This window comes from Thunnus maccoyii, chromosome 2 (assembly GCF_910596095.1).
Source record: "Thunnus maccoyii chromosome 2, fThuMac1.1, whole genome shotgun sequence".
NCBI classification, from domain to species: Eukaryota; Metazoa; Chordata; class Actinopteri; order Scombriformes; family Scombridae; genus Thunnus; species Thunnus maccoyii.
Window position 1 is genome coordinate 26,969,569 of NC_056534.1, and position 10,993 is coordinate 26,980,561.

The 10,993-nt window shown below is 38.7% G+C and overlaps 1 protein-coding gene across 3 annotated transcripts; it reads right to left on the reverse strand.

Moving 5' to 3' along the window:
- Positions 1-75: 75 nt before the first annotated feature.
- slc43a3a (solute carrier family 43 member 3a) lies at positions 76-10,963 on the reverse strand. Of its 3 annotated transcripts, none has more exons than XM_042434392.1 (13): positions 10,833-10,963; positions 10,472-10,603; positions 8,280-8,658; positions 6,931-7,060; positions 5,745-5,791; positions 4,230-4,306; positions 3,990-4,082; positions 3,355-3,494; positions 3,106-3,254; positions 2,715-2,858; positions 2,219-2,606; positions 772-895; positions 76-517 (listed from the first exon to the last, which is right to left on the reverse strand). In XM_042434392.1, exons 3-13 carry the CDS (start codon positions 8,467-8,469, stop codon positions 371-373), a joined length of 1,629 nt encoding a protein of 542 aa, XP_042290326.1. In that variant the 5' UTR covers positions 8,470-8,658; positions 10,472-10,603; positions 10,833-10,963; the 3' UTR covers positions 76-370. The 3 variants fall into 3 exon arrangements, with proteins under 3 accessions (XP_042290326.1, XP_042290342.1, XP_042290335.1); XM_042434408.1 differs by lacking the exon at positions 10,833-10,963 and having other exon boundaries at positions 2,219-2,405; positions 2,499-2,606; positions 10,472-10,647; XM_042434401.1 differs by lacking the exons at positions 10,472-10,603; positions 10,833-10,963 and adding an exon at positions 10,399-10,440.
- Between the last annotated feature and the right edge of the window lie 30 nt (positions 10,964-10,993).

Below are 10,993 nucleotides of genomic sequence, written 5' to 3' on the forward strand. Positions count from 1 at the left end.
GTATACAGCATATTTAAGCTCAGTAAAGTGCTCATAACAGTCTGCATATCAGCCCAGTCAATAAAAACATTTACATTTAACAACTTATTTTTTTATTAAACTGAACACATTTTGGATTGTACAAAACATGTAAGAAGTTTGTGTTTCTGTTCTCACAGACATTAAAAACATTTGAAATTATATCAGTGCACTTTGATTAAAAAATAAACTAGTATACAAAACTTTGTAATCTCTATTTTCTAGTTAAAAATGATGAACAGGAACAGATTGGCCACTGAAGAGATGTTTTTCTTTCTTTCAAGAAAAGCATTTTACAACCTGAAAAGTAAAACATCTAAACAGAGACTAAAATAATGGTTTTATTATCCCCCTACAACTTGGCTTCAGACAGTCTGGAGCTATAGGAGACATTCTGCGTGTTGTCCTCTCTGTGGCGGGCTAATTTCCTACAGTGAGTGAAGATGTAGATTGGATGGATAAACACCAGCAGAGTAAGGATAGTCAGAGCAATGTCCACCTGTAACAGATCAAAACAACAGTTATTCATTTAGCTGAAGTCAGTTACTGACAATAAAAGTTATGCCACCACTTTGTTGATTTAGTTGTGCATGTAGACTCACATTTTGAAATCAATTCAGTGGCACAATCAAAGTTTTAGTGTCCCTTAGAAAGTATTTCTTGCGCTCTCTATCTAAATGTGTCCTCCACAAGGATTTGATATTCATCCTTTTTTGTAATAAAACTACTCACTAAACTTTCTTGAGCACTTACAAAAAAGGGGTCTCCACCCAGAGCTCCTCTGACCAGAGCGAAGCAGGGGTACTGCAGCAGAGAGATGACAGCAGATACGGACATCACCACGCCGAACAGCTTCCCAAAGTGACAGGCTGGAAAACTGAGAGAGAGAGAGAGAGAGACATGTCATCTCTACAGGTATATCTGTGACTTTGTGGCTGGCATGAAGAGAGTGAGAGTTTTGGATCATCATAAAAGTTTCTGATACCAGTACCAGTCTTGTGTAGCTTATCATGCTTGTTATTTGATGCTGTCAGAGGTGTTAATTTAACTGAGGATATAGTTAAAAGTGTAAGTACACATTGTATTAAATGTATTTCAGTCAATGCTGGTGACAGTCAACATTTGACCACTGATACTCTCTTCTCTGCATTTATTATAATTTTCTGACACTTCCCCCTCCATACACATATAATTTTGCAGTTTGCTACTGATGAATCTGCACTTTAGGCTTATTTAAAGAGGTATTCCAGTGATTTAGCAATGCACTTTTATAAAGTTGGAGAGCTTTTGAGAGACAGATTAAAAAAAGAAGAGTCAAAATCTATTCAACAGAGGCTGAAATATCCTGACTTTTATTCCCTAGCATGTATCAAACTCCAAAAACACTGGATCCTAGAATTCCCATAATGCAACTCAATAGTTGAACAGCATATCTCTTTAGACCTACCCTGCCTGGCAACCACCCACATCTTTCAAACTCCAGAGTTTGTGTCACAGGTCTATTAAAAATGTGAAGTCTCACACCGAATCTGATTTATCATACAACTCTTGTTGCTGGCTGAGTTGTACTCCTCCTGACAAGTACACTGATTTTAATGTGTAAAACTAGTGGAGTGCTCCTTTAAGTCGCAGTAACAGAGGCATGCTGCTCCTGTCAGTTATACATGTATTTAAACTACTAGCAGTATTCATTAGATGTATGTGTCAAACGTCCAATGGCATTTCAGCTTTTATGACAGCGCTTATTTCACTGTAGTGAAAAATAAAGAAGTAACATTTGTGCACCTTTGAATTCTCCGAGTTATGTACCTCAACTCTTCAGTCTTCAGAGAAGGTAGGTATGCCAGGTTAGAAAATTAGTTAACAGATAGTACTTCATGAAGTGAGTTTTCAAGCACCAATGCGTCTTACAGAGACACAAAGAGACCAGACAGTTTCAGACACTGCAAAATAATGTAACGTTTGGAACAACATGGTGACAACCTGTCTGTCAAACTCAGGAAACTGCATTATCAGGAACAGTTTTCACAAAACTATATATTTGTTCAACAACACAACAAACTACAGACTCAGAAATGACTATTGTGTCACGTCTGATCATTGTCTCAAGTTAGTGTTCTTTGCTGGACTATTGTGTTGTAAGTTGTGTCTTATATTATTTTGTGCTCCCCCTGTATGTGTCTGCGTTTTAGCTACTCACGCGATGCTAATGAAGGCTGCATTTCCCCCATACAGGAAGGAACGATTGAGGACTTGTAGAACAAAAGTGAGGTACTGCAGTGGGAGGACAGGAACGGAGGCGCACACAGAGAACAGCAGGCACTGCAGAGAGGTCAGAAATAGGGAGAGACAGGAGGAGCGCAGGTCTGCCTCCTGCTCTGTTTCTCCTACACAAGGGAAAATGTTTAAGGAATGAGTAAAGTTGTTCTGTTGCACATACACACACACACATGCAGTTATAACACTGGTCACTGATTTACCAGGAGCTAGAGGCTTCCCCTTGTGTCTGTCCATGATGAGTCCATTCCAAGGAGCACACAGTACTCCACACAGCTGAGTCATGGCAAAAGCATTGGTGTACTGACTTACTGAGGGAGAAAACAGCCACAGAGGGAAACAAAGAATGCAAAGTATAGTTAAATATAGACAGTTAGAATGTGTAATACAGATGTTCAGTGTCTGTTACAATGAGTTACCCAGGTTGGGGTCATCGTTGGCCAGTCGGTTGAGCATGGGATTGAGCGTGCCGATGAAGAGGTAGTGTCTCAGCTGCATGATGGATAACCACAGCACGTGCCACAGAAAGAACCAGGACAGCACACAGCTCCGGAAACTCGCCACTTAACCGTGTATGTCACATGGAAATTCACATGAAATCTGACATACACTGTGCACGAATGAAAGCAAGACCACACTGAGATGTGCCTCAAAGTTTAATAAATGTACTATTTCCTACTTGTGATATTATAAACATATTTTGTTGGGTGTTTGGTTTACTTAACATGGTCATTTTTTCACAGCTATGAAAATAAACAGAAATTCTGACATTGTGAATCTGGAGGAGGTGGCAACAATGAGGATAAATACCTTTTTCTGAGTCTTGTGCTGCTGTTCCATCCTCAGGTGCTGGTGGTGTGTTGTCCCTCCCATTTGACTCCTGTGAAACAGTCATCCCGCCATCCCTCATCCTCTCAAACTGCTCCACATTGTAAGTGTTCGCCTTTCCACAGTTCAATCTGTGCATCAGGAAAAGTAACATCTCACAACCATAAATATGATATGTATTATGTCAGGGAGAATACAGCAGCTGCTGCAGAGACAAGGTAATGTTCTTACCCATAGGTGTAGTATTGGGGTAGAGGGTAGGGGATGTGGGCTCTGGGCATCAACAGGAAGGTCCGCAGAAGGTGTATGATACTGCAGAAGGACAAAACAAAGAAGGAGGAGTGCAGAGAGACTCCTTGTTCATACAGAACCTGGAAAGCAGGAAAACTAGTGGTTAAAACCTTGAAGAAAATGGATAACAGCAATTTAGAGGAAGTTAATGTGCATGTCAAATAAAAATATGTATGTCAAACAGACACAAAGCAACATGCCCACAAATTTTGCATTTAAACTTCATTTCAAACCACAAGTTAAATTGGATTTGGTGTAAAAAGACCAGATTTCATGTGTTTTTGCTGTTGAGGAAAAAGAACTGCACCTCAAAGCAGACATGGCAAAATATTTGATTTACATAGTCTCTGGCTATGTGTGAAATCATTTACTATCCACTATTTAGGCTGTCTTCCACTTTGAATCAAGCTCTCTGACTCTCTAGTGTGAATGATCAATCCTTTATAGAGGACTTTTACTGTGCTTTATAATATTACTTTTATTGTAATACCATGAATAGTGTCTGCAATTGTTTTCTGATATCTACCCATCTAGTAAATGATTTCAGATGCTGCTGGATTATAACATTACTTTACCTTGATGATGAGAAACACAGCTGAGGATGAGTCAAAGGCACCGTTGTAGAGGGTGATGATGGTGGAGCGATGAGCAGCAAACAGGTTGCCCACCTTTCCGACGTACAGAGACACAGTTCATCGATACACAATTTATAGGTTTTTGGAAAGAAAGTTTTTGAAATATAATTAGTTTCATTTAGGCTCTACAGTATGTTTCTATGCTGACATATTCATCTACCAATACTACTGAGTATTCACCTGCATGTTAGTTAGAAGGAGCAGAATTCCTCCCACAGCAATGCAGGACAAGGCAGGGAAAAGCAGCTCTGAAAATGCTACATGACAGTGGAAGGCACACTCATCAACCTTTAAGTTAAGAAGTTATTCCCTTTGTTAACACTAATTTAAATGGTCACAGTGTCGGCCAGTTCAGCAGGTAACAGTTGGGTGTCTGAACGCTGATGAACAGCTGAACTGCTGTAGAGTCAATTGTTATAAACACACTTCCTTGTTAGTTTGGTCCTGTGGCAGTATGGGTATGAATTATGTATTGTATTATATCCCATAATCATCTGGGATATGGCAACAATAACTGCCATTTTTTTCTGCACTAAACAAGGAGCCATTTGGACTTATTTCACATGATTGATTAACAGCTATCTCCAGCTATATGACAAATTTTAGCCTTGCTAGAGGGGTAGTAAATGGTAAATGGACTGCACTTATAAAGCACCTTTCTAGTCTTCCACCCACTCAAAGCATTTTACACTGCATGCCAACATTCACCCTTTCACACACACATCCATACACTGATGGCAGAGGCTGCCATGCAAGCTGCCAACCTGCTTATCAGGAGCGTTCACACACCAACACACCAACTGTGGAGCAATTTGGGGTTCAGTATCTTGCCCAAGAACACTTCGACACATGGACAGGAGGAGCCGAGGATCGAACTGCTGATCTTCCGATTAGTGTATGAGCTTCTCTACCTCCTGTGCCACATCCACCTCTGTGGCAAAGTCAGTCAGTCGGTCTACCAATTTGGTCCACACTGAAATCTCTCAACTATTTAATGGATGCCATGAAATTTGGTAGAGATATTTATGGTGCACAGATGATGAATCCTAATGACTTTGGTGATATTCAGACTTTTCCGCCAGCATCACCATGAGGTTGACATTTATGGTCTAGAGTGACATTTCTCAACAAATGAATGATGGATTGCCATGAACTTTGGTATACACATGGCTGTTAGGTTTAGCACGTAATTTTTTAAAAATAAATGCTGCACATTGCCCATTTCCATATGCATAAAAATGTATGTGTCCGCATATAATATAACCCACTTCAAAGGGAAGAGATTGATTGATTGATTGATTGATAGAAAATGGCTACCATACGACAAAGATAAGCTTAAATTTGTCAGCCTACTCTCTGAAAAATCCAGAAAGTTAGTACAAAGACACCTGCATAAAAAGTGACAGGAATACTAGATGTTTTCCCACTATGAAAGAATTATGGCAACAAACAAGTGGAAACCAGTATGACATGAAGTAATGCTGGTGACAGATCCTCCCACCTTCAACTGTAATGACCTGTGTTCAACAGACAAGTGTTTCCATAATGTAAACTACACTTTTTATATTACCTAATACCTTTAACCTTAATGATGAATTGGCTTAACGTGAAAAATGTTGAGTGAACTACCTGAAATGTGCTCACATGATGGTGTTATTTGCTGCATGTTGTGTATGCATGTATGTGTGCACCTACTTGCACTAGAGAAGGCCACAAGAAGGGTTCCAGTGGTGTACAGAGATCTGGAGAGAAAAATAAGACTGAACTTAGAGCCGCCATTTGTCCAACACACTAGAGAGCTAAGAAGCATTTTCACAGTTCCTTATAAACTTTTGTAAGAACACTATGAAGTCAAATTTTTGGTTCTCTCATTTTAGTTAATATTTTGGTGGCAAGACCTCATTTTGATCATAACAGAATGTGTGTTGCTTCAGCTGATTTCATTTAGATGTGTAGGTATATCCTTCATTCATTCCCTGTTTGATTTTTTAAAACACATTGTGTTTGCCTGTCCTGGATGAACCTGTTAACCTGGTGACCTGCAATCATGTGCACTGCGAGGATTAAATAAGTAACCTCAATTGTGAATGTATAACAAAAAAGCTCAAGAAATCAACATTCCTCACTGTATCTTTGTGTAGAGATACAACAAGACAACATACAATTCCAAATTGGCTCCATGTTTGTTACTATATTAAAATGGTAAACACAATTTTTGGTATCAGCAGGACGTACTTGAACCTCTAGTCTATTAGATGTTTTTTTAGTAAAATGTACAATTAACAGACAGAAAGTCTGGGGTCAAAGGGTTCAGTCTGGGATATAACGTGTTTCCCTCTGGCTCTATCCATCGTTTGACAGCTTGCCAGTCGTGTTTAGCTTGTTTTGATAAAATATAAGTGTTGATATTGACTATGAATATATAAGGATCAAATAAACTCTAGAGTCAAAGGAGTTTGAGTATAATCTGTCTGCCTCCTTCAGACACTCCCTATCTCTGTAACCAACACTGATCCCCCTTTACTCCAACTGTAAACTGTAGAAATAACTGAACTGCAAACTGAAATATGAATTTGAGCTCATGGATCCCATGCAGCTCATTTTAGACTGTCAGCCACTTGTTTTGGCTATTGAAGCCCATTTGAAGACAAAGCAGCAGTGGCTTGAACTCTTTAAGCATTTGTTTCATTATGCTGTCTGTGATCTGACTATTGTCTCTTAAACTAAAGTAAAAGCCACATATGTTGGTCAGTCAGCTATAATCTGGTCTTGACAAACAACATGGCGATGACCTGACAAAAACTGATGCTGATGGGGTCTTTGACCACATCCTGGAGAGCTTTTTTTCATGGTTGGAAAGAAACAAATTATATGAACTCACATTCCCAGCAGCCTGGTCACCATGGTGCCACAGCGATCAAACAGGTAGCCATTGACTATATTCAGGAAGTTGTTGAGGAATGATGCGATGGTGAAGACCAGAGAGAACTGCTCATCCTGATGGCTACAGTCTGTGACAGAGACAAACAGAGGGGAGGAAAAGACACTGTTGACTTTTGCAGTTTAGGAAAATATTAAGCAATGAGACCCAAAGTGATGACAACATCACCATATTAGCACCACAAGATCCATTTAGTATCTGTTCTGGAGCTTTCAATTACATTACATGATCCTCCTCAGCAGATGGAGTTGTCCAGCTGTTATAGAATTGTTAATATTTTAATTTTCTATTTTAAAACACTTTAAGGACTTCTCGTCCGTGTCGGCTTAAAAATTGAGATCGAAAGTTCACTGTTGACCTTAAAACAGGTCGAGGATGGAAACTACATAATGGACCTAGTGGTGAGATTGTTTTTCCAACTATTGTTTCCAAAGTAAGTGAAGGTGGTACTCTGTATGGAGGAATTATGGTATAAACATTGCATTGTTTAACTTTAACATCTTCCACTTTCAAAATGATATCCTTTTGCATTTATGCTCTTTATGCTATAGGTTAATTTAAAGCTGCATTGATCAATATTTTTTATCTCAATGATGAATCAAATGATGGGGTCATGTAAAAGGGGTTGTACTAATAAATAAAATCCACAAACAAATGTCACAGAACTCAGCAGCTCTAAAGAGCTTTTTGGCCTCTTTTATGTCACTGTTTTGGCAAACAGAAAACGTGTGAATTGGTGGTGAGAAAGTCGAACATGTAGCAACTAATGACCCAGATGTTTTTTGAAGATTTGGCAGACACCAAAATGTAACCTAGATTATGTAATCTATAAATGTAATGTAGATTAGATTTGTCAGGTGGATAGAAACTTGACTCCAATAGGATGATAATGTTCCTCTCTTTCTGCTGGGTGTGTATGTAAGAAATTAGCACTAGCTGACAACAAAGGCTATACTACTTAAGGGGTGCCTGTTTCTGTGTTTTAAAGTTTTCTTCCCCCAAGTGGCCAAAAATCAATTCATGTATCTTTAATTGATAGCATTTGTATTTTTTGCTACAGTTTAAATATAAAGTGTTTAAGCATAGTGTGCCTGTATTTTGTAACCATTAGGTATTATTCATCATTTGATAATCGAGTGATGCCTTAGGGAAATAAAAATTTGTGCCGACTGCTTTCAACTAGCTCACACATTTTCTTCAGGAAATGTATTCTATTTAGTTACATGTTGGTGTAGAGCACCTTGTTTAAAGAAAGGACTAGTGTCCATCCAAACTCCAGAGTCGCTCACCTTTACCGGTCAGTGTGCCGTTGATATCCTGAACACTGACACATAGCTTACTGAAGTAGTCTTCCTCCTTCAGCACAAACACCAGGGAGGCGTAACCAAACACCACGCCGGCAAAACACAGACACTCCAGCATCCCAGAGGCCAGAGTCAGCCTGTAGCGCAGCCTCGTACCATCCTCGTTCCCCTGCATGCTTCACTTCCTCTCTTCAGGTCGTCCAAAGGTCAAACACTACTTTCAGCCTGAGTTTATTCCTCTGAGAAAGTTGTTGGTTTCTCTCTTTTACTCTGTTGATTTTCTGTCCCTACAATTCAGCTTCAGTTTCTAGACTTTCCTTCAGTTTGTCGTGGAAACTTGTAGATCTGTGCAGGATTTAAGTTTCTACAATACACAACAAAAACAGAGGAGATGTAAGGGAGACATTCAAGTCTTTTTCAGTTGCAGTTACAGCTCAAACATTACAACGTGATGCAGCATAGTTTTTCATGCCATGATAAAGGACTGAGCATCATCTGTGCAGCAATTTCAATAGATTAAACGCATATTGCACAATCAACCATGTCAACAAATTTACAGCATAAAATTCTCATTTTCTACAGCCAAATTACTGTGGCTTTTAAAGAATGTGTAAAGAATGATAAGTGGTGAATATTGTACTCAGTACAGTGATATAAAAGTACAGTTTGATGAGTTTTAAAGCGTGAAGATGATCCTGAACAAGTCATTTCTTAGACTACAGTCCAGACAGCACAGAGGGAGATAACCATGAATCTTGTAGCAGTGATGAGCACAGTTACTTTGTCCTTTGCTGCTGTCTTGAAGTGTCCACTTAACACTTGATACAAATTGACAATATATCCACTATCACTCACTCAGCCCAGTGAGAATTACTTCACTGACTCTGCTCATGGTAATCTCCAAGTACATCATTAAAGGGAATAACCACCCTAAAAATGTCATTTCTCCCCATGTTAATGTAGTGTCCCCTCTCCTTGTTCCTGTAGGAACAATGTCAGACAAACCCTGAAGCAGCTCAAACAAAGAGTAAATCATGAAACAGCTGCTAACACACTATGACAGCACTCACAGAGATTATGCTGGAATATGAGAACACATTTGGATTCACAAGCCCTGCATTCAAATAAATTAAACTCATTTGGCTGGAACATTTTAAGCAGAGTCACACAAAATCACTAAGTACCGTTTCAACTCCAAAAAGTTTTTTTTTAAAATAGAGACAGTTATCTGTGTTTGTATTAAGTTCAAACCTCATCTGCTGTACTTAAGTGTAGATGTGAAGTACCTACACTTGACTTGAGTATTTCCATTTTTGTTGTTTTCTAAGTTTACTCCAGTGCAGTTTAGAGGGAAATATTTACACCACATTTTTCTGATATACTTACTAGTTTCCTTGCAGATTCAGATCTTACATACAAAACATATTAGTTTAGAAAATGTAATGCATTCCTATACAGTAACCAATAACACATGGTAGCAGCTCCACATTTACTAACATCAAAATGGTGCTTATGCATTAATCAGTAATAATAATCCTATAATTCAATTAATACTATATTAATATACTGTTGAGAAAGGGAGCATTCTGTATTATTAATATTTTTTATTTTAATAGGCTATGGCTAGTGATCTTGTAATTATACGGTTAACCCGCGGTTATATTTGCTGAAAATACTTCTGTACTTAAATACAATTTTGAGTCAAGACTTTTAATCGGGCATTTTTACATTGTGGTTATTCTACTTTTACTTAAATAATGGGCCATAAAATTATTCGACTGTGGTTATTGCGTAAAATTTGCCATAGGCTGGACTTGGTGTTTCTGTCTCTTGTTAAATTTGCACTACATGAGGACAGCAGACATAGCAGACAGTGCGGCAGTTATCGCCAGGCGGTGTTCACTGTAATCCAGATTAGTACAGTTAATCTATGCGTACTGACAAACAGCGTGGGCACAAAACCGCTCCAAAATTTGCCTGTCACATGTTTTTAAACAGCATTTTTCAATTACCACAATATGAACTGGACATGTAATATCGTAGCTATGAGTATAATGCCTTTAGATCGTCTATTTCTCTGTGTAGATGCATTGAATCAACTCACCTGATTCATTTGATCAAACACGCATGATTCCGCCAACACCTGCTGTACCATTTAGATCTAAAATGATATTTACCTTGCAACGTCCAGCTGATCCAGACAGTACAGTCCTCCTGTGCAGGGACTCTGCAGGACAGGGATGCACCTTGCACAGAGCCGCAGTTTGTCATCTGAAGTGCAGATCAGCGCCTCACTCTCTCCACACTCACTGTAAAGCAACAGGTGGGACCAGGGCGGGAATCACACTGACATATGGGTCTCTGTTATAACCGCAGTAATACTCTTTAATTGTCTAATTGTGAACTATAGGATAATGTGAGGGATTTTCGATTAAGTATATTTAATTCAACGTATTGAATCCCTGAAACCTGGAGATAAAATATACAATAGAATTCTACTGTGCTAGAAACTGCAGTTATTAAAGTAAGATTAAATACATTTTGGATTTCCTGTTTTATATCACCACCCTTAATCTGTTTGTATGAAGCCTGATGTAGACGTTGGCTACATTTCTGTGCAAAAACAGAAATAAATTACACATCTAATCAGAATATTTTATACAGCTCTAATGGCCTCAGTCATTAAGGTTTGTCAATAA

Coding starts and splice junctions, on each gene's coding strand:
- slc43a3a (XM_042434392.1), bottom strand. CDS start 8,469: ATGCAGGGGAACGAGGATGGTACGAGGCTGCGCTACAGGCTGACTCTG. Junction 7,061..8,279: donor CGGCACACTGACCGGTAAAG/GTGAGCGACTCT, acceptor TCTCTGTCACAG/ACTGTAGCCATCAGGATGAG. Junction 2,859..3,105: donor AGCACAAGACTCAGAAAAAG/GTATTTATCCTC, acceptor TACACGGTTAAG/TGGCGAGTTTCCGGAGCTGT.